The sequence below is a fragment of the Macrosteles quadrilineatus genome, unplaced genomic scaffold, assembly GCF_028750875.1.
Source record: "Macrosteles quadrilineatus isolate MER2022 unplaced genomic scaffold, UCM_ALF_1.0 Scaffold_2__2_contigs__length_208266976, whole genome shotgun sequence".
NCBI lineage: Eukaryota > Metazoa > Arthropoda > Insecta > Hemiptera > Cicadellidae > Macrosteles > Macrosteles quadrilineatus.
In genome coordinates, this window is record NW_026542595.1 from 5,416,938 (window position 1) to 5,442,426 (window position 25,489).

The 25,489-nt window shown below is 34.4% G+C and overlaps 1 protein-coding gene and 1 non-coding gene across 2 annotated transcripts in view; both read right to left on the reverse strand.

Moving 5' to 3' along the window:
• Positions 1–14,576, reverse strand: part of LOC128987893 (protein sidekick-like) — a 172,168-nt gene extending 157,592 nt beyond the window's left edge. Inside the window, exon 1 of the mRNA XM_054408975.1 lies at positions 13,983–14,576. Within this exon, the coding sequence (XP_054264950.1) occupies positions 13,983–14,172 (190 nt within the window). The 5' untranslated portion in view covers positions 14,173–14,576. The remainder of the gene's footprint in view (positions 1–13,982) is intronic.
• Positions 2,671–2,742, reverse strand: Trnad-guc (transfer RNA aspartic acid (anticodon GUC)). The gene has a single exon. It is a non-coding gene; the product is annotated as a tRNA-Asp (tRNA).
• Positions 14,577–25,489: the final 10,913 nt, after the last annotated feature.

Below are 25,489 nucleotides of genomic sequence, written 5' to 3' on the forward strand. Positions count from 1 at the left end.
TAGTTAATAATATAATGTAATAATATAATAATGTAATAATATGTAATAGTATAATAATATAATATAATAATAACTCGCCTTTGGCTCGCTGGGGGCTCCACCCCCAGGCCCCCTTTTTTGGTTGGGGGTAAATGAGCCATGGGGGACAGGGCGCAAGACCTACAATCGGGCCAAATTTCAGACATCCAGTTAATCTAGAAATGGGTAAACGTGATTTAGACTTACGCACCTGTAAGGATAACATTGGGGCGGGGGAGGATATATTAGGGAGGGGGGGTTGGAAATACGATAGGGGGATTAATCTTTAAGTAAACCAGAGTATATACAAAATATTAATAATGTTTGCAAAAAGGATTTACTTGGATTGGGAAAAGTAGCGAAAATTGGGGGTAAAATTTTGTAAGTACAAATGTGCCATAGGGGGACAGGGTGCAAATTTCAGGATTTTTAGCTAATCTAGAAATTGGTAAACGTGATTTAGACCGATGAATCTGTGGTGGCTATAGGATATATATAAGGGGGATTTCGAGAGGGGGGGGGGACTTTTTAAATGGTCCTTATTATATTCATACCTTGGTGTTAGCTCTAACCTTGTGCATACAGAAAAGGTAAAGAGTCTATTATTACCTCGTGAAACTGGTGAAACCTTTTAAATTTTGATATTAAACTTAAGTTTTGGGGGTCAAGGAGTAAAGTTCCGAAAAAACAACCGAAATTAAGCCAAGGAAAATACAAAGCATTAATAACATTTGCAAAAAGTGATTATTTAAGTATGTAAAAATAGCGAAAACCAGTAAGAATTTGAAAAATACAAATTTCTGAAAGTAGGACGTTTTTTAGGGGTGAAGGGGAGAAATTTTCAGAAACACGGGAAAGGGTTTTGTAGAAAATTAAATTCCTGAACATGAAAATCCATTCAAATCTTGGCTAGCTCCTATTGCTTTTTAGTTATAGCCGTAAAAAACGTGTTATATCATCTTTAGATATCCGCCATTTTGGATTTTTGGGGAGTTAAAAATTTTAAAATGTGACTTTTGCAAATTTCACCCTTAACTTAGTATCCCATACTACAATACTGCCAAATTACAAGTCTCTAGCACGATTCTAAACGATTCTGATGACCATAACAAAGTCATTAAATTTCAATGTTATTCTCCATAATAATAACATTGGGCTCGTAGTTTTGGGGGTCAAGGAGTAAAGTTTCGAAAAAAAATGTAATAGTAAAATTTAAAGCAAAGTAAGGGAAAAGCAATAATAATATTTGCAAAAATAAATTATTCAAGTATAAAAAAGTTGCGAAAACCGGTAAAAATTTTATAGAAATTTACCAAATTTTGAAAGTAGGGCGTTTTTTGAAGCTGAATAAATCAAAATATGTTCATAAACAAGCAAACTACAACAGTTTACTTATTCTCCATAAGAATAACATGGGAATTTTAAATTTACAATTTTTTGGAATTTTCTCCGTAACCATTAGGCGCATAATAACGCTTCAATATACTAAATTATTTGTTTTTTTAAGCTCTACAAAATGGTTTGGAAAGAAATTGCTAAATTTTATGTTTTTTTGGTCAAAAATGCGAAAAACCTATTTTTACCCCATAAAACCCCCCGTAAACCCCCGTTCCCATGGTCCGATCATGCTGGATCGCGAACTCGTTCGAATAAACGTAGGTTTACACGTTTGTACCGAATTTCATCAAAATCGGATCATTTTTGCTCAAGTTATCGTGCTAACGGACATATATATATATATATATATATATATATATATATATATACTAGCTGACCCGGCGAACTTCGTATCGCCTAAGTTATAGGTTTCCCCTAAGACAGACCGATGGAAAGAAAGTACCGTTACGTTTAATTTTCAAGATGATCTCGTTCGCATCGCTCAATCACGTCCTGGTTGAAGTTCGTTCGCTACGCTCACTCACCTTTGGGTTGGAGCTCGTTCGCTACGCTCACTCACCTTTAGGTTGGAGCTCGTTCGCTGCGCTCACTTGCCTTCAGGTTAGCTCGTTCGCTACGCTCACTCACCTTTTGGTTGCAAATTAGCTGTTGTCATAAATGTAAAAGAAATAATAGTGCTGCACCCTGTTGGTAATCCTTGTAACTTTAATGCTATTGAACATCATAGAACAGAACCAACTTGTTTAATTGAAACAGCTGTTAAGATTCATTAATTCCATTTCTCATAAGGTTAACATGGGAAACTCCAGAGCCACTGGGGCGGAGCCCTTTTAAGAATTTCGAAACGGGAAATAGTTTACGTCCGATTCGCATACCTACAGAATTTACACACCAAATTTCATAACGATCGGTGAAGTCGTTCCGGAGGAGTTTGCAGACAAACACTGTGACACGAGAATTTTATATATTAGATATAAATATATATATATATATATATATATGAATTTGAACGGATGGTGTTTTTGGTCTCTAGGGACCTCGAAACGAAAAAAAAATCGGTCCCGCGTCCAGGTCTTACCATGAGTACTACGGTAATAGCTTATTCCCTATATGGGAAATTCGCTAAAACGACAGAAAATCGACAACAGAAAATTAAAAACTTTTATGGTGGTTTGAAAAGTCGCAAGTCATACAAAATACAGTTTTATTGTGGACCGCTTCCAAAAATGATTGGCCCCGTTGGCAAAAAGTTTCCTCTCCGGCCGGGAATCGAACCCGGGTCTCCCGCGTGACAGGCGGGGATACTGACCACTATACTACCGAAGATGCGTACGATAATAAGAGATTAAAGTCAAATTTTATGGTTTAAAGGAGTAATATGGCAAGTGGTGATGTGTTGCATACATTCATGTTTTTAAATTAGATATTCCATATCACGCAAATTTTGTAGTCCACACGGAAAGAAAAACTTATTAGACCAAATCTAAAAACTCGCAACGGTTTTGAACTTATTGTATTTTTAAATAGGCTATGACTTTGAAATCAAATTGGTTTTATAATTTTTTTTTATGAAATAATTCGTTTTTCGAAGTGCAAAATCAATCCGCAGAGCAATGAAAATAGTTGGCAAATAATATTTCTTCCTTACTTAGCAATGTCATATTTAATATCTTTGTAATGATTCATATATTGAAAAATATTCTTATACTATTATCCATCGATGTATACCACTTGAAGGCTGCATCACTTGAATTTTGACGTAGGGTAGGCATGAAACGATAAAACTCGCTGTCACCGACCTAATAAAAAACTAACTTTTATTTCTTTTATGAAAATTATTTAATTTTCAAATTTCATGTTGAATATTTATCAGAAGTAGTCTACTAAACATATTTATAAATATATTCACAATGTTACGTAATCAGTCCATATTATTCATGGATTCATTCACTATTACTTTTATTATTCACCGCAACAGAAATTTAAATCTTAAACTACCTTAACGTTATTATAAACCGACTGTTTGTTCACATAAAATTTCATAGGATTTAAACATCACGTTTGATTGATGCAGAGTGGTTGAAGTGATCGCATTCAAATCCAGGTTTTAGTTAGGTACTGATAAGATTGATTGATTGATTAGACTGTTATTAATTATTCCCTATAGTAAAAAAACTAAGTAAGATAGACATACAGTAGATGTAATGAATAATTATTGGTAATCATAAGGCCTTGGTCCGAACAATTCATTAAACATGCTTTAAATGCCATACCCATTTAGTACTTACTACACTCGAAAAATAGTAGGATAACATCTAATTGAAGCAGTTGTATCAGTTGCAGTTAATCTGGCAGACCGCTAAAAGCCAAAGGTCAACCGTCATCGCGGGACTTGACCCCAGGGCAGCGGAAATCTCCGAAAAAAACTGACTTCCGACCAGACCACTGCTATTAGATATTTAAAACACGGTTCAATAGTTGCTTCCGTTGGTTCTCATGTTGGTATTGAACAGTTGTATCTCGTAATTGGTAATGGTAAGTGTTATCACAGATAAATTATTTGACGCACAATTTTTATATGATATATCAAGTATAAACGTATCGTACTCTTGGTCTTCTATACAGGTAGGCTATATGGTAGGCATTTTAAGGAATTAAAATGAACACATCATATACGCAGAGATGGATTAATTACATCGTATGAAAATTTATTTATTCTGTGTTTGCTTATGTTTGCGATAATATACTCAAAGTGGATAGAGAATCCTTCTAGATAGCGATAACCATTAAAATGTCAAATCACAGTTCAATCAATCCGCAATGCCATGAAAATAGTTGGCAAACAATATTTCTTGCTTACTTAACAATGTCATAATTTTATATCTTTCTAAGGATTCATATATTGAAAAAGATTGTTCAGTTCCCTTAGTGTACCACTTAAAGTTGCTGTATCAATTGAATTTACGTAGGCCTACAGCATCAACGATAAAACTCGCTGTCACCGATCCAATGAAAAACTAATTTATAGGATCGAACAAATATATGGGAACACTTAGGATAACAGGCTATTAAATAAAGTAATGAATGTGTGGTGAGGCCTACTGCCTACTGGGCGTGCCGACATGATCGCCATATGGTGTCAGTGTGGGGACCGGGGAGCGCCTGCCAACGGTTGTTTTGTACAATACAGTACTGGCCACATTTGTAAAAAAATAGTTACGAATAAATCACCTATTGTAGGAGAATTCACGTAAAATAGTGTAAGGTATATTAGGATATGCCTGTCTACAAGCTAAGTATTGGGCATGGCATTTGAAGCATGTTTTAAAATGAATTGTTCGGACCAAGGTCTCCAAGGTCTTATGATTACCAGTAGTTGGCCATTACATTTACTGTAGGTCTATCTAACTTTGCCATTTTAGTAAAGGGAATAATTAATAATAGTCTAACAATGACAAATGAAGATTGGGTCCAAAATCAACCTTCTCAAAACTAAAACCTGGTTATGAATACGATTACTTCAACCACTTTGCAGTCTTATCAATTAAACGTGATTCTTAAATATGATGAAATTCAATGTGAACAAACATTATTTTATAATAACGTTATAATAACGATTTATAATAACGTTAAGGTAGTTTAAGATTGTATTTCTGTTGCGGTGAATAATACAAGTGATAATGAATGAATCCATAAATATTACCGACCGAAAATTAATTAATTACGTAACACTGTGAACATATTTATAAAGATGTTTACTGGTACAAACCTGAACCTTGAAAATTAGCCTAAATAGTTTTCATAGAAAAAATATAAAAAATATATTTTTTCATTAAAGGGGCACTTTGGGTTTAAATTTATCACGATATAATTTTATTTTTCAATGTTTAGCCTTTAATGCTAAAAAACTATCGAATTATTAGAGCTTTAGAGTTTACCAACGAAAGCGCCTTAAATCTGAACTCACTATATTTATATATATATATAAAGAGCTTACTATGACAAATGAAGAATCGAAGCCTACAGCAACGATGATAAATAGAGACGACATTTTAGATCCATTACATCAATTCTAAAGACAAAAAAGTCTCTGTTTCATTATAACATTAAATTAGAAGCAATGCGCATCCCAGTATTTAATGCATTATTCACCAACAGAAGTTCAACCCAGATCCACATTTTGACCATTCCATATGTTATAGTTTAGACTACACAAGTTTTGCTACATTTTGTCAGTGTCGGGTGTGGATGTCGACCACAAGAAGCACCTGAGGGTAGTCTCCAGTGGAGTTATAATTAGCACAGGAGGGTGAAACAGACGGAAATACCTCTCCTCTCTACCCTTCCGCGTCTTGTTATACGACTAGACACTTGACGTACACGCCCACACCTACAACACACGGCTCATTCAACCTGGCAACTCACGGCCACGAGACTGAGATACGCAAACCACACGCTGGACGTCACGCACGAGTATATCGCAGCTAGTCATGCTTAAACTACTCATATTAATGACTTTCTCTACAGATATGTGGACGTACGTATATACTTGTGATTGAGCCTGAAGAAAACTTTGACACATCTCCTAGCCGTTTACCATACAACACGCTTAACCATGACTAGGCCTATTGGAATTCTACAACCAAACCACGTCTTTTAAAGTAAAAACCAGAAGTTAAAATTTATTATATCGGTTCTGAAACGACGGTTATTCAATATATTATTAAAATATCAAGCAGTTGACTAACTCTTTATTAAAAACATAAAATTTAAATCTCTTTATCCCTGTTAAAAAATGCAAAATATGTATGCAGCAAATATAATTTCCAAAAAGTCAATGTACGTCTGTGTCGATGTTGTGTGTTTCAACGTAATCGACATATATTTAACATTTAACCCAGTAGAAAATGATAATAATAGTAATACGTTTACGCAATACCACTTGACAACTAACTCATATATTGTTTAATACCGAACACAAGCTGGTTTATATTCAGTATATGGAATTTCATAATAATTAAAGTATTATATTATAAATAGTGATAAAGAACTTTACCTGTAATCGCAATAGGGACAATAGGCAAAGTAGGTAGGTTAATTATGACTAGTAGGCCTACAATTTTTGATCTATTTTTTCGTTGTAGCAGCTCTCAGTACATGTGTCAACAACTTGGACATAACATATTAAACAACAAACGAATCAGTGCGGCAACATTACTTATTTCAGTACATTTCATCCGCTTTACGAGGGATTGGGAAATAGATTGTAGACAAATTGGCACACTCACAATTGACCAAACAACTTTCTTTACTACATGACGTGTGGATTGCGGTAGCCACTCTGTAGTAGTGGGGGATGTAGAGGATCCTGAGAGACGTTTCGTCCGCATTGCTTCGTCCTTCGTCACGGCCGGTCACTGATAGCACCTGATTACAGGAAACGGAACCGGTTAGGATACGAGGTTCCCACACTGCAAGCCAGCTTAGGTTTACCAGCGGCTTGTCCACTGTCCGAGCATGAGCCGATTACAAGTGATTGCGAATTTTAGGACACACATGAGTCGATCTGATTACGTTAAATTCCTATATTTCTAAATTTCTCCTTCCAAATTCAAACTCCGTAAGATGTTGATTACAGAATATACTAACATCGGTATTGAATATGTTGATACCGTATTGGATTAGACTATGAACATTTTGTTAGGTATGATAGAGGTTAATAAAACCTCTTGAATGTTAAACTATTTTAGACTGTTTTGTCGTTGGACTATTAGTTGCATATGAAAACGTCACCCACCATCCCGTGAAGTTAACAGTGAATCCACCTGGGCTTCCTCCTCATAAACATAAGGTAAAAGTTGGTACACTAATAATGATTTTGCGTAATTTGGCCCCTCGAAAACTTTGCAACGGCATGCGACTGTCAATTAAAAATATTCGAGGACGTTATTGAAACAACTATTGTCACAGGTTGTGGTATTAATAATTTAACGATGTCTATAATAAATGTGTCAACGATAGATAAAATAGACCAGGGCTGGACAGTTCCTTTACAAAAAACCAACATAGTAAATACTAATAGCCTACAAAACAATCAGGTTATAGGCATGTGGGGGCGGAGATTCGACAGTATGTTATATGGACGTACAGAGTTAGATGACCGTGTGGTCTGGGCCTAAGAGGTAAGGCAATAAGCATAAAGATCCCAGTTCCAATAAAAGACCAAAGTTTGCCACAAAATTCAAGAGGGCCGTTACACTGAGGCGCCCCATTTTTCTAGTGGTTCATCGATTTAACTGCGTCTGCTGCTTTACATGTCCCGCTAACTTTTAACAGGAAATAATGTCTGCGAGTATATAGCTGTGTCTGTAGGCCTACGTGTTATATCTTGGCTTTTTAACTCTCAATTTTAACACAGACAATAATTAATGAGATGAGTTCAATTCTCAATAAACCTGTAAGATATTGAACGTCTCCTATTATTTTTCTTTTGTTTGACGAATTAAGTTAAATTTTTAAAGAATATGGCAACATAAGAACTGTGGAAAATGTTTTTAGTCAAGAAAGACTTCAATAAATCAAATGGCAATATGAATATCAATAAACACTAACGAAATACCGTAGACCAATGTAAGTCACATATCTAGCAAGACTGAACAGTGGTTAACATTCTGATAAGACGATATTGATTGCACTATAATAAATAATCCATTATGTTGTCGGTTACTTCAACCTATACCAACTTTTTTCCTGTTTTTCCATTTTTACGAGGCAGTTAATTAAGCTAATAATAATATCTCAACTGGAAACTTTACACTGATGCCATATCTTCCCCAATTTGTAGCTCTGCAAATGTTAAAATCAAATACGACCTAACTCTGATTTGACTAATTAGACCAGGAAAGTGATCAAATGTCCCTCCGAAGTTGGTGGTTAACAAGAGTTGTTGTAGGCAGTGTTGCCATCATTACAATAATTATGCTCGTCAGACTGCCAACTTTGGAAACAATTTGTCCTTTGTCCTTCTCAGATTACACTTTCATCAATGCGAAGCAACTGAAAGATTACAATACCGTTAATATTTACAGCACATTTGATGGAGAACACGTTTTCCACCGATTGTTATAATAAGAGTTGATTGCTACTAATAGAAATATTTATGCTCATGATGTACATAGTATTGTAACGTGGTGAAGAAAATACTGTGCATTCCACGATATTTAAATGTGTATAGGTCTAATAACTTCAAAAATGAAAAACGGCGTGCTATCTAAAACACGCCGTATTCTATTTTTGAAGTTATTAAACGTGACATTGTACCATGCATCAAAAGTAAGACTAGCCTACAATAATTGTTTACGACATGGGACAGTTCGAACCTCATTGAGCATTGTCCGTTGTACGATTTTTGCACCTGACTGTGTGGTTTCTGGACAACGTAAGCCTAACACTTTTGTTGTTTTTGGATAAAAATAAAATTTTAGAAAAATTTGACTTGGAAATTTAGAGACCTGGAATTAATAAATAGTTTTCTCCAACTCCGTAACGTTGGCTGCAATCCTGCATGCAGGCGCAGATGAATGTTGGTACACCTGGGTTGCACTGACATTGCAATGGTCGAATGACCTCGGTTGGGTTGGCAGCATTGCCTGGTTGCTCAGTAGATAAATATGTGTGTACTGGAGTACTGGACTGGCATTATTCGAAAATAGGCTGTTCTGGGATGATGTGCTGTATTTATATAACAACGCAAACGACATCATATAAGTTGCATGATGTCTTTAGGAATTAATTTTTCTGTTTACTACTTCTTCTGTGTGATTGCACAGAAAATAATTTACAACGAAGAATATTTGTTTGTTGATATACTAATACAATGTGTCAACGCTCACATGTTAATATCATTATCAGCAACTATTGTTATAGTACACGCATTTTTACTGAGTAGGCCTACAAATATCACACAGAAATCTAAAAGAACGTCCACGATTACCAAGAAACGTTGATAAGATCAGTCAATCGTTACAAACCATCAGGTGTATTCAAAATTGTATAGACAATAACGTTATACAAAAAGTGTAATTTCCTTCCCATCAGAAACACCGAGCAAGCGTTGTTGACAAGTGGGAAGTGAGAATGGTCAAAAATAACACACGACTTCCAAACAACATGTCACCTGTCACAACACTACATTTATTTTCGTAGAAAAAGATTGTCGATTAAAAACATTTCATCTCCACGTGTTGGCCAGGGGTGGACCAGACTACCCGTATCACTCACTACCTGTAGCCTACAGTATGTGTTTGACTGTCGGACACATCATTTAAAGAGGTCAAGTGATACACTCAATCACTGGGTACCTATACTGCCGTATATAAATGCCGTAGACTAAAACAGTCTGATAAACGCTCGATCGACTCTCAATGTTTTACGATAAACACGTTCCGTTTTACGGTTTAACGAATTCATACCCCTATTTACTTTCACCCAAAAAATGCAAAGCTTGTTTAAAATACCGTAAAATGAATTGACTAAAGAAAATTCCCTTTTCGTGATCGATTTAGGATACAGGTAACATATTTGTTGTATATAGGTTAGTAGGGGTAGTAGGCTATATGATAATATTCAAGCAAGATTTCAAAATTCTTACATCACTTATTTATTGAGTGCCTGATGGTTGAATCAAAACGCTGAGTACAAAACGTTTGTTATTTAACACTGGTTTTCATTTCAATTGCCAGGATTTCTATGACAGCACTGATAACAAAATTAGCCTACACCCATGCCATGCAACAATCCCATACATTTTTAAACACAAAGCCTATCGATAAATATACGAATAACAATGAACATGATGCTTATAAAATACAACACATACGAAGTAAAAAATGGTTAATTACGAAATGGTCGGCTACATGCTGGTAGGCTAACCAATCAAGTTAGGCTATCATGCCTATATGACTTATAAGTTAAGGTTATTTGTGTTGAGGTCTACATCAAAATACTTGAGGAATCAGCGTGGTGTTACCAATTAGTATACAGTAGGCATTAAATAATCCTCCTCACTTGAAAATCGATTTGATTTAAACATTGATTTTATGTTTGGAGCTAGAAGAATATTTTAAGTTAAAAGTACAGGCAAACAAATCGTTGAAAGAAATAATTGAAATAAATGGAGTTTTGGGTATATACTCTATACCTAACTAATTATTTTCATTCCTTTTTTAATTGGGAAGCAATAGCAGGTCTGTTACGTAGCTACCGAAGATTTGTACCCCATTTCCAGCGCAATAGACCGAATTGATTCTCTACGTGCCGGGAGTCCAGAGTTGGTTTTTGATTGGTCGTCGATTGGTACCCCTTGTCATAAACGACTGTTGTTTTGTATTTATATAAACGGTTTTGTTTGTGTTTCAGTTGGAACCACGTTCAGGCCACGTAACGAATTTCTGAGTTTAAGGAGCTGGAACTGATTGCAGAAAATCATAACAAACGTGTTTTTTTTTTGTTTTTTTTACGAAGGCCTACTATAAAACTGTACAAACTGGCTTTTTAACACTAAAAGCCGTCATTATATACTTGCAGTCTTTATTGTGGGATTACCAGAAATGACCAATAGACGACTGGAACCCAGTTAATAGAACATAACGTGTGCAGTATTTTATTTGAATGATGATAAACGATTAAACCTTCAATTTATAGTACAGTATACACTAATATGGATAACGTACAGCATTTACATTGTAACAGGCACTAAGTATTCCGAAAAAAGTGTCCTCCTAAATCACAAAGTACACGAAGCGTTGCTTAGCCGCAAGTGAAATACCATAAAAGACACGTGGGGATAGGGTTTTTTTTAATATCTAAGTTACACAATATCAACCAATCGATATGTAATCGGTAATCGATTATGATACAGTAATCGATTCACAACTCAAAAAACTCAGTAGTAGTATTCAAACTCGAAACAGTGTTCAATACTTAGAACGTAAATCATTTCAATTGCCAGGATGTCTAAGATAATCGCACTGTTTGAGTAAGTATCCGTTTTGATATGCGTGCACCTTTTTGAATCAAGTTGGTTTCCAAAGGTACTGATGGATCTTTCACCTGTCTGTCAGATAACAATGGACAAAGACGTTCGAGAATGTTGCAAGGACCGATGGGAAAGGAAACGTCGTCCATTGTAAACATGTTCCCACAGCGCGAGTGTGGGTCTTCTTCTTCTCCTTGGCTAACTATCGTTATCACTACCTGAGCGATGGCCAGTTTATGGGAATCTTCGCCCAGTTATAATTTTCTGCTACGCGAGGCCATTGTGCTTAATAACGATTACGCGTTTAGTTAGGGTACGGAGAGATTACAGTGATACAAATAATTATCCTGTGCTTAAACTGTTTTGCCATCCGCTACGTCATTCTATGTCATTGCTACAAGTCTGTAGGGATACTTTGTTTGAGAGTCTAGTCCCTGTAACTCTGGCAGTCTTCAAAAATTAACTAAACATCACCGCAGTCCATCGTTATTCTATGGTTTTTTTCTGTTCAATCTGGCAGAAATATAGGTAGGCCTACCTACTTAGTTGATAAAAATGTTGACGCGTTTAATCATTGTTAAGTTATATCAATGAGCGAAAGTGAAGCAGAACCTACCCTTTAAGAGACGTTTGGATCTTAACACCCTACAAGTACATTCCTTTAAATTCGTTAATAATGCAAATGGACCAGAGCAAACCCATTCCAAAGCGGAAGCCATTCCAGAAAACAAAAAAGCGACAAAGGGAGAACAAGAGAACAGACGGAGTGATTTACGCGTCTGGGGATAAGTTTGGCGAACCACTGAGCTCTGTCGGGTACTGTACAAGAAAGTGCGAGGAATACACTAAACTGCAATGACTAATCAAAAATACAGAAACTAGGAGTGAAGTAGGGGCCTACTGCATTTTAACAGAAAATTAAAATTGCTTAAAGTGCACAAATAGTCTCGTCGAATACTTTCCACGAATAGACTAGACAACATTTAAACCAAAATAGGTAGCCCATCCCTTGCTAAAAATATAGTTTAAGCGTAAAATAATCTACCTCCAAACGTTTGTTTGAAAAAACAATTTAACTAATTTTGCTCATGAAAATCAGTATCGTAGATTTATTGAAGTTAAACAGTCTTATAAGAAGTTTGAGTAAGTTTTATCAGATGTGATTAAGCTTGCATTTCCTAAACCGAACAATTAAAACAAGGGATATATTGTTACATTATGTGTCACATATTAGGTAGTAACTCTAGATTGCCGATATAATTTATTCTGATTAGCTCGTTAAGATTATGGAGATTAAGAGAAGACTAGCCTATATTGTTAGATCCCGCATTAGTGTATGCTATTTTTTCGTCTACGCTCGTGCCGGTGCATATGTGAACTAGGGCGAGGCGAAAATTAAATATACACTGTGGCAGTGGACCACTGAAACGCCTTCAGTACTCAAAGGAACAACGGCAACATTGTACACATGCATCTTCTAAATATATTATGATCTAGATGCCAAATAACTGTCACAATAATATATCGTTACGCATTCGATTTCTCATTCATAGAAAATATTATATGTCACTATGCGTATTTGTAGACGCACGTTTGACACATCATCATATTATAGGACGCGAAGCCCTTGGACAAGCTTAATTGGAAACACCACAACAAAATGGCAAAACGCCATAAGATTAGCTAAGATGCAGGACCTCACTTATGACGTCGACATGCTACACATTAGTCCATTGTTGATGTCCGCAGGAGGGTTGAAAGACCAAAACCTGCCAGACAGCTGCTCGACCGCCTGCAGAAGCATTTGAAAAACATCCCAGCCCTATTTTTTGCTCTTACCCTACTTGTGATGAAGTGGTGAGTGAAGTCAACTAACCTTGGGCCTCTAAAAATTAAAAGCTAGCCTAGGCCTAATTTTTATAATTTGTTACAATCCAATCTGAATTGTTTTTGTTTTTCTGATTACAGCAACTCAAATGTCTGATCGCGTCATGAAAATTTTAGACGTACTGGTAAATATGTACATAATCTGAAATTTCGTGAGTTTAAAAGTTGTAGGAAACTTACAGGTTACCGAGGCACTCTGTAAAAACTTTCTCTATTAAGTCAAATCAAATAAATTTCAAATCTTAAAAAGGTATTATCTTAATCTATGCTATTACGTTACCTGTATGTCAAACTGTTGTATGTATGTAATTTAGTGTTTTATGATTTAACTAAGTTATGTAAGTTATGTAAGTAATGTAATGAAGATAAAAGTAAACTTAAAAAATGTGCGGTTAATATTAGCTTTTACAAAATTGTAAGGGTGGTAATCCTAATTAAATTGCAAAGAAAAAAATCAAAATACAATCATTAACTTAACACTTTAGCACATATTATTTTACCTTATGCATTTTGAAAGCCTTAAATAACTTACATAATATACCTTATCATGATAACAAAACTTTAACTCAGACGAAATATTAATTACAGTTCAATAACGTAAATAAACTCATAATGTAGTACAAAACTGTTAGGAAATAATTACCTGCACTGACAGATGATCCCAGCAAAATAATCCCACAAACCAAGAAGCACACTATATTTTTTCGGCAAAACATATAACTATCACTATCGCGAACAGCACTACAACAACAATATGTTTTAGTTAATCTTTCTTTCTCTTCCATTTCACTACAACTAGTCCTTCGCCTAGATAAGCGATTCAGTCTAACCATTCCTTTGTGTAGGCCTGTCTACCTGACAAGCCTACGTACCTTTAGGCTCCTGTACTTATTTCAACTCCTAAACTTCCTAAAAACCATAGTGTATCACTACTTCTTTATATAATTTTTTTGTAATCCACTTAAAACAAACGGCATACTTTAAAATTACCCGGTCGTTCGCTCGCTTGTTTCGTCACGATTCACCTGAGCATTTTCTCACCTGTCTACAAAACTTTGAAATGCTGTCACTTTCTGAACCAAAACTAAGGTCAAACTGCTGCATAATGGAAGAAACACTATCACTGAACACTCCGACAGTTGTCAAAGACCACTTTACACTCAATATGTGCGAGCATTCAAGTTAGAAAAACTTTCAAACTTTTAAAGATACGCTAACGTTTGTATAACCTCCACTACCTTCCACCGCGCGTTCCGTTACAATCTGGCATTTCGCCCCACTCACTACAAACTTGGTAGTTGACCAACGCGCCGTTTGGAGCGCTCGCAACAGTGTAACCTGTGCTACCTGGCGGCTCTTTCGCTAACTATTCTTCTCAACAATGCTGTACTACTGTGTGTTTCGTGTTTAGTTGGCTCCATTCCAGATTATCTCTACACTTCACACCTATAGCGCAACTAAGAAATCTTGTTGAAATGTTGCTCAATGATCTGGTTTTCTGGGAACCTAAGAACTATTGAAAAAACCTTAATTTTGAACCACATTGGGTTAAAAAATATAATTATGTCTAATAAAATAGTTTATAGAAAAGAAATTGTAGTTACAATTTATTTTTCTAAAAACACAACATTTTCAATTATTGTGTGATCATGTTTAGCCTACTACCTTTAATGTACTGCTACAGAAAACCACAACGTAGTCACAATATTGTTTGAGAAGGACATGACTAACACTGTCAAACAAATTGTAAACAAACTATCCCTGGTTACTAAAATGAAACGTAAACTCCGAATTTTATCAAGATACAACTTGGTTTAATGAATTGCAGTGGCGGCTAGTGGCCTAGCGCAGTTGTAAGCTGTCTGTGAGAGAGTTATGTGCAATATTGACTTGGATGGTAGCCAGCCTACATACACAACATCGATGTGTTATTTGTGATACGCCATCTGGGTTTCTAACACACGTGACATTGATTGTTATTTATTTCCTCTGCGGGTTATTTGTAAAATGTCCTGTAATTCTGTCTGTAAAAGTTGGAATAACATCAGAAGGATTTTAGGAGACTATGGGGACTTGAAGATATTTTGATTGAATTCCTACAATATTACTTTGGGTAAATCTTCATTATTTTGGTAACTAAATTTTCAAACTGTAAATAACTATAATGGGATTGAATAAAACATTTCCTAACATACACCCTTTCCTAAAACACACCTGCAGCATTTCCTATAGGAAATTTGTCATAGGAACATTTTTTTATAGGAACATTTAATATAACCCATACTCAAAATATAAATACTGTATATCAAACCACAAACTCAGAAACACGTTAATGAAACAGGTATTATTGAAACTAAGGTGTTGTAATGTGGAAACTCTTGAATGTATAAATTATTTGTTCGTTTGATTAACTGAAGCAAGATCATAAAAGTATATCTTATTTATGTTTTGTTGAATTTTGTTGCAACTTAACATTACAGAGTTATTATTTCATTAATTAAATGTATGGATTGTATTAAAAATGTTTTTAGTTAATTATATAATGTGTCGTAAATCATAAAATGTGTTTACGATATTGTTTGAATGATTAAACCAAATCAACAGAGCAGCCAAGCAAGGCTCGGTCCCCCGGTACTGACCAACGATGTGCATACCTTTGATTTGTGAAAGAACCAGATCAATCACATCATATTATTGATATGTTATAACTTAATTATCAGCTATTAATATTTTTTCTTATAAACAAATGCTAATTTAAAAAATCCTTCATAAATTGAATACGTTGGGAAGTAATAGTTGTGAGGTTTGTCTATAGCCTAATTAAAAAAAAACAATAATAATCTCCAGTTACAAAAATAATAAATAAGTAAACATATGACAACGTAAAACGAAAATAGATATAAAACGTTTTTACTTGGAACATTCAAACCGGTGCAACACAGTGAGTATACAGTACAGTGTAGGGTAAGTAAATGTAGTAGGCTATTAAACAAACGCCGAGAAATGGTATACGATGTTGCTTGTTTTGATCAATCCACGTTGCAGGCTGTTTGTAATCAACTTTGAGTCCGTGTTTAGCTAATCACCTGTTTACGCCTACGTAGAAGGTTTTGGCGGGTATTTGGTCAGCTGTTCAGCTGTAAACAGACGTTGGAGCCATGAAACAGCTGATATTTATATTCACAGTCGTGGTTGGACCACACCAGAACTTCCGGGATACCGTATTTTGGATGCTGTAGCTTTGCAACTGGTTTGCCCTTGCTACAAATAATAGTATGTAAAAACAATACAATTAATTTTTACAATTACTTAATTTCCACAATATTTTTTTTTTATTCAGAATAAACTTACTTATGCATGAATTAACTAACGTAGAAATGCATTTTGCGTTGTAAATTTTAAAAATCTAACATGTACAAAAAGCGTTTTAACCAGTATAAAAATGTAATTTATAATTACGTGGTTTTTTTTTTACTTTCTATATATCCAAGATTTTTTACATATACTCAAAGAGGTTAGTGAGTAATATATTCGGTTAATTGTTATTATTTGTGGTTGCCTAATTTTAATGTAGTATTAAATTGTCGAACAAGATGATTTATTTGATAACTTAAAATTGTTTGCGTTGAAAACTGTAAGGAAACCCGAACGGTTTTGTAGGTAAAATATATTAATGAATACGTGAAGTTAAATAAAAACTTTAACCTTGTCCTAGTATTTATTGGAAACGTTGGACTTTTCCACACTATTATGGTAACATGTTCGTATATATTAAAGAATATTGTGACAGCACGCCATGATCCTATAGTGCTCATACAAGGTAGAGATAGTTGAGTATATTGAAAATGTAATCACCTCTCTGAAATTGACACATAAATAATCAATGAGGGCTTGACTACATTGCCGCTACGTAATGTACATTGCATAGATTGGCTTGTTTGACTTTGCAAAACCAAATTTATCTACAGTAATCCTGCCTCCAGTTTAATTTTAAAACAACATTATTTGTTCTTACGTCTCGAGGTTGCTCGTAGTCATCGATAGTGAAATGTTTGATCCACAATCGAGAACGTTTAAAATCAGAATTGAAAACATATCACATCGTATACAGATATAGGAATCACACTTTAAGTGACCACAATACATATGATAACAGTACAATTTATAAGCAGTTTTTGGGTTGTCTATATAAATGTTTCAATGGGGAAAAGTGTCGACGAGGGTGAAAGAGTGGACGCAGCAGACGCAGTTCAATCGATGGCTGATGGAGACTTGAGAACTTACAGTCTAAAGTAGTTCCTTTCACTTATCTCTGACATCCAGCTTAGCTTTCCTCTTGGTCTTATCCGGACTTTTGTGGCTAAAAATTGTCAAGGATTATTGAAGTGGCTGAAGCTGCAAAACAAAATAATTACAACATACTTTATATTCAGCACAGTAATACGATCGAAAGCCACAAATTAAATCAGTTTATGACTCTGTTGATTGAATAAACCAAGCAAGATACAATCGATGGGTAGCCTAAATGGTGTTAGGTATGATTATTATAGAATACTTTATATTCAGCACAGTAATACGATCGAAAGCCACAAATTCAATCAGTTTATGACTCTTTTGATTGAATAAACCAAGCAAGATACAATCGATGGGTAGCCTAAATGGTGTTAGGTATAATTATTATAGAATACGATTACCATAGGCCTATAATTTGTCTAGTGTCGTATCCTGCGTCATTGGTCAGTTTTGATACCTGAAATTCCCGCCATCAGCATTCATCAACCTCTCTAAATTTTCAGAAATATTTGAGAAATTCAAAATACAGTATTACAGTATTAGCAGTGTTTATATTTTAAACTTTAAACTCAGTATTAGCGTGTTACTCTCTAATTGAGTAGTTTCTACAACCTTACCATTTGACGAAACTAGGCATTTTTCATGACTAGGAATTCGGTTTTTTAAGTTTCGGTTTCAATTTGATTATCACTACTTCAATAATATCAATAATATTTTACATTACAATTGAGCTATTCACAACAACTAGATTACACGTATAAGACTCTACAATTTTTCTCTACAACCATTTACTTTGGGTGCTGAAGTAGAAATTACAAAAGTTTTAGCCAGTTGTAGTAAATGTCTTCTGAAAGTGAACACAGGTTAGGTAATGAACGTATCATAGAAGTTTTCTTGTATTGGGGTTTTTATTCAACCACTCGTGTCAATCACAAGCTTTTACTCGTAACTTATCTAGTTAATGGTTAGTAAAAATCTAAAAAATATGCATTAAACACAATTGTTTTATTATAAAACATGTCCGTGGAGGCATATTCTTTATGTATAGTGTTCGCAGCAGACTGTATTTGCTTTATCTGTTCCCTAACTAAGCCAGTAAATCTTCCAAGTCACTGTGTTGAACATATCCCCTTGGATGTCGTTTGTTAGGGCTTGTCTCTCAATAGTGTTGTACCCTCAAGAGGGTCGCTTGGTAAACTATATTTAGTTAACGATACCACCATTATAGTTGTGTTTTCAGTTAAAAAAGTAAAAATGAAATAGTCGCTGTAAATGTTTGATGGACAATTATCGTATATATATTTGATGTTCATGGATCGCTATCATTGAAAGCTAGTGTTATTACTATACCAAATCTCTTCAAAATATACTGGTTGTTCGAATTTGAAATAAATTATTCTCATTTCAAAATGGAAAAAACTACATTTAAACCTGGTATGCACCTCTTTTTCCTCACTCGGCAGATTAGTCACTTGTTGCATGATTTAAAAACCATAAACACGCTTTAGACAAATTTAATGTAAAAAATCTGTTTAAAACAAATGTAGTTTAGAGGGAAATCTGAGCCGTACGATGGTGGTGCGTCTGAAACGGTGAACTGCAAAACTATCTTTCCACAAACAAAACGGCAAACAAACTATCAATGAGACTAGGACTGAAGTTGTTATGAAGCATGATGCATATTTTGTTACACTTACACATACTCGAGGTGCTATAGTTTTTTTTATTCAATGCAAATGCAATTATTATGATTTTTATGGGATATATTTTGCCTTATTTCAATAATTTAAAAAGAAAATACCACCTAAGCAGATCCCTTTTACCTGGTTGGATTTGTAACAAAATAACCCATTAAATTGTCATATTCATTTTCTATTTTAATAAGAATAATTGTAACGACTGCTGAGGTTGCTGATACAGTGAAGATAGCTTAATAAAGAGTGTTTTATTAAAATGTTTATAGATTAGTATGAAATTCACAAATAGGTATGCCAAATCCGACCAAAAAGTGTCCCTAAACAAAGTTAAAAAAAACTGTACATTTAAAATTACCCCGTTATTCTTATGTAGAAAAATAAAACGGTTTTAATTTGCTCGTTTATGTAAATATTTTGATAAACTTTAGCAAATTTATTTACTTCATCCTATAGTATTAACATTTTATAAATAAAAATAGGTGTACCTTTAGAATTAAAAAGAACCTTTTTGCATGAAGATCGTCCTCATTAAAAATCCTTAATGTTTTTTTTATTTCATTTCTTGAACATTGTTTAAGAGTAAATTGCATTGCTGAAATGGGAGGATTATAAAGTTGGCGTAGGTTATTCAGACACGAATAATGCCACAACAGTATGTAGCAGAGATTTGAGTTATGGTTCTGTTGAGGGCATAGTAGGCTACTGTTGGCCTGGGCGTGTGTTTAGATAATATGCTCATGGGAATACGAGCACCAGCATCGACAAGTAGCTAAGAATAGCATTTACCTAAATATTACTTCAATAGCGTTAAGTAAGCACTTAAGGTGGAATGTACTTAGCTTTTTATAGGAATATTATAAACTATACTGCTTGTCCTTGGGAACAGGAAATTTCTATTGGTGTAAAATATACTACTTAAAATTACACGAACATTAGAGATAAACTATTTACTTATTATCGAGGAAACTAGCTACAAAAACTACACACTTCTGGTATCATTGAAGGTAACATGTTCGTTTAAGTTACATAAGCTTTACACATAATATTAACTTTATTTAAAAGGTCAGTTTTTAGTCAAAAACATCTATTATATTATTAAAGTGATACAGTAAAATTTGTGGACATCGTTTTAGGCCTTTTACCAAATAAAGATATAGGCATATCGCACACCAAAATGAAGGTTAGAGTGTGTAGATTTGCCAAAAAGTATTAGTATGGACGATTCTCTTAAGATCTCTGCACCACAGGCCGATTTCTAAATGGCTACGCCTTGTATGCTTCCGAAGTTTAAATTATCAATGAATTAAATGAAACAGTGGATCATACTGAGTAATTTACCCACGTAGATAACTGGTGTTTGTTTATTTACTTGAAAAAAGTTCTTTGATGCTATATTTAAAGCATTATTCTCTTCCGCAACCCCTTCCCGTTGCGAAGCACGGGTGTAGCAGCTAGTAATTGATGACCATTCGTTAATCAATTACCTATACAAGTCATTCTTTTTTTCTTCTTGAATTTGTTGAAATCTAATGCTATGCTGGATTGGAAAATTATTAATGCCTTTTACCGAAAAAGCTACAACACCTTTTGGCCATGCTTGGAACAGTATCATTAGTAAAAGAAAATATCACTGATCATGTAAGCTATTATATTTACCACGCTACCAGACAGAAGGTAAACGGATGAACTTCAAACAATTAAACAAACCTCTTACTAAATTTCAAAATCAATAATTTATTATGTAAGTCTTCAACATTAAAAAGTATTAACATTTACTATAGTAGTCAGCCGTACTTCGCGACAGGAGAGAACTCAAAAGAGAATAACACGGTTCTTTAAAATAATTGATAGTGATGTCACGTCGTGTAATCTATAAATGTTTAATGTTTCAGCCGATTTCTTAGTCGCACCTCTTTCATTCATGTTTATAGATTTCTCTTGCAAAGCAAAGTGAGATGAGATATCATGGAATTCTAGTCATTATTTTGTAATTGGTTATATCGGTGGCGATAACTCTTAGATATAAACAAAAAAGCGTTGCTTTTTATATTAATTTACCATGATTATTTAAAGCAATATATAGTAAACGTTACAAATATTGTAGCCAGGGTAGAGAGTGTGCTGTGTGATTTCAGATGAAAATCATTTCTGTCTGTTTATTACTTTGAAATATTGAACCTGTTGGTTTCATTAGCAAACAGAGTTATGCTTTTTCTAGTTTCTTTCGTCTACATTAACTTGATTTAAATAATGAATAAATTGTGCTTCTCGTAAATTTGAAAGAATATTATTGGAATTTTCCCATCAGTTAGTCTTGCTCTTGCGTTACTGACCCATAAAATACACTATGTTCGTAAATATTTTATAGGTCATAACGCTGCTATTTATTTGTTTAAATAATAATTTTTTGAGTCCCTTTTGATTGATTTGATTTTACTGATTGAATATTATTGGAATTTAAAAATCGCTTTGCTTATGGAGGAGGGTTTGAAAAATGCATGTGTTTACATTATTAAACATTAGGCTTACACTATATTATTACTACTACCTAAGATTAACACATACAGAATAATTAAAATTTCTTCCAGTTAAATTTATTTATAAGGAACGTAAAGTTAATTATTGTCAATATCAAATATTCCCAAAAACCATTTTATGGTTTGATTAATAATACAGTTTGATTTAGAAGGTTTAATCTGGTAATTTGAGCGCAAATAAGGCCCAAGAGACCCAGTGATCTGCAGATGCATAAATCAAGAGTTCTTATAGGAGTAAGTGGATGAGGAGTGTTTACCCGGGGTCGACAACCCTTCTTGAGACAATTAGAAATGTCTCCTAGCTAATTGTGACTCCCACTCTAGTGTGGAACTTGCCACAACATGCTTAGTGTAGAATAATGTGTTAGGGTGGAACAGCAATGGAATCAGTTTATTTTGCGTGACTAGTACTGTAAAAGTATCAACAGATACAAGTTTTTTAAAACGAAATTTGTAAATAATGTGTTTTAATTGTTAAATAGTTTATTAATAGATGTTGTCATAGGTAAAAAACAAGTATACTGAAAACAAAATACTCACGAATTGTTTGGTACTCGTTGCAATATTTTTTTAGTATTGAAAAAGTATAGTAGACGCAAGTATAAAAGTAGTAAGTACTTCATTTACGTATACGCATTATTGTACTTACTTTAAACATTTTATCTTTTCACACTTGTGTAAATAGGAGACTGTGACTTACAATTACTAACAAACAGTAGTTTATAAATACTTGTGAATGTTATCAACGATGTTTTATATTTGACTCGCTGAATATGGACAAACAAGCGTAGCGATTAATAAACATTGATTTCATCCAGGATACGTAAGTATAAACATATAACATCAATGTATATTTATCCACGCGAAAGGTAAAACACAATTAAATCCGATATAAATAATGTGTAGTGGCTCATTACTGCATGAACTAAGTTGAAACCAAATTTTACTGTTTCGTCTGAACACACAAATGAGGATTAATTAAATCCCGAGCCCAAGGTTTGTACAGGTTTCCCACTAGTTCTTTGCCCTTTATTCAATTGGGTAGTACATGATTACGAGGTAATTCAGTATATTACTATAAATTAGATCCCGTTTCCGTTTACTTTGATGCAATAATAAAATCATGCACCGCCTTCAAGTTGCGATATTCCAAACACTTCGCCTCATAGATTAGATTTCCAAGAGCATTTCAAGGCGTTCTCGTACAACCAAAAAAAGACAAAATATACACAACTACGGTAACAACCGTTCTATTCACATGATTATAACATAATACTTTTCAAACAATTAAATTGTCATTATTCAAAAAAGTATAAAAAAGAATCTGTATTAAAAATTCTAAGCCGTTCTAAGGAAAAAATGACAATTTTGTTTGTCAATAAAAATGGGCCTGATTAATAACTAACTCCAAGGCCATTGATAAGCTTTATTTACGAAACCTGCATTCATTTTGGTACGGTACATAGTGGACTAGGCACGTGTTTATGATTAACTTACTCTCTTTAATCTGTATTACTAGCCAGTGCTAATGCAAGTCTATGTTTGAACCTCTGTGACGAGGATTCAGACTGTTTCCTGACGACGAAACACACCATTCTTCACCCATATTTATAAGGTTCTATAAACCCATTCCCTGTTTTTATACGTAATGTTACTGTTTATTTTCCTTATCTACTTAGATAGACAGAGCAAATTTAGAAATTTTATATTCTATTTAAAAATTTGAAAACACTAAACTAGTCGCCAGAGAAAACTTAAGAACAAACTTTGACTCTACTTTGTCATTTTCCTTTTTACCTAAGTCTTTAAGAGTTATCTTCCATAAACAGATTTAATATTTCACACAGTACAATATTTGATGGATTGTTGGGGGCTTGTCGCCTCTAAGATACTTCAGGTTTAAGTTAAATATATTATTATTTTATGCCACTATCGTACCTAAGTCCAATAAGTCAGAAAACACTATGGTAAAGTAAAAATACAATAAAACAATGTTGTAACCAATAACAAAATTTGGTTGAATAAACATAGTTAATTTAATCATAGAGGCGTAGTCGCATCAACAATATTATTAACCAAACATGCAAAAGACAATGTCAAACAAGTAATGATTACAAATTGATATTTTAATTTAAACCCTGCTAATAAAACAGGACATTTATTAAACAACTGATCTCTTTTAGGCCCCTTTAGGATTGTTAATTTCACAATTAAAGAAAAATACGCTTTCTCAACATCGAATCATTATTTTTGACCTGGTGGTGTTAAGTTCAATTATAATATACATAGATAGCAACCTTTAACATTATACAGTTTACGTATAATTTTTATACGAGTTCTTATATCTTTTGCATTTATTCAAAAAGGTACAGTTTATATACCATCCGGTGCTGACGTAGATTATCTATTTAGTATTGGATACCGCGAAAATGGAAACTGTGATTAAGATACAAAACAGCTATCTACATAGTAACAATACTGTTAAAACTCTCAGTTTATAGTTTTTCTGTGTAATCATCGTGGTACTTTTTCTTTCGTACTTTTTTTGTACCAAGAATAACGAAAATTCTTATCTAGTTTGCAACATTTAGTGCATAGGTTCACTTGAGACTTCTTTGTTTATTTACTAACCACTTTTAACAAAGTAATAGCCAACAAATAAGTAATGGTAACCGTAACTGCAACAATTAAAGTAACAATAATCCAAACTACAACCAACTAATATGTAATAGTAATACTAACAACAACCAACGAATATGTAACAGTAACCCTAACTACAACAATCGAATAAGTAATAATAAGGCCGGGGCCACACGTGGCGGATCGTCCGCGCGGCTTATGATCGTACGATCATAAGCCGCGCGACGATGTCCCGGCCTCACGGAGCGGATGAACCGCTTCCGGTTGAGGTTTCCCAGCCTACGTACTGAGATTCTAACATGGTTTTTTCACTCGTTTTCGTTATAGTCATGGAAGAAACACGTATGTTAGTTTGTGCATTAGAAGCGTGTGGTGAGCTAGAGCCTAAGGCAAACCAAGATCATTGGGTCCATCATTTCATAACCGATAAACCATTTGTGTTCCAAACCTTTTACGAGCACATGCGAAACCATAGTTCGGAGTCTTTTTTGTTACTATCGCATGTAGATAGCATCGTTTGACGAGCTACTTCAATTGTTTTGACCGCATATAACTAAGGAAGATATACTCATGAGAAATGTACAACATGAGAAATCCCACATTATCTTTAACAAGTTCTATTGATTTGTCTGTATCAAACATTTTACACCTATAAACCGAAATGCACAAGCACAAACTAAAAAACCCCACTACAAATGCTTGAAAATGAGCTCCAAACGCGCGGACAATCCGTATCGTGTGGCCACTCTCATAAGACTACATGTGTCATCCCCTCCAACGCGGCTTATGATCGCGCGGACAATCCGCCCAGGCGGCTTAGGATCGCCCCGTGTGGCCACTCTCATTTGATTCAATGTGTTGTCGCATCACGCGGATCATCCGCGTGGTCCGTCCGCGCGGATGATCCGCGTCGTGTGGCCCCGGCCTAATACCAACAAAAAAAAAACAACAAATAAGTAATAGTAATCCTAGCGTGTTGCCTA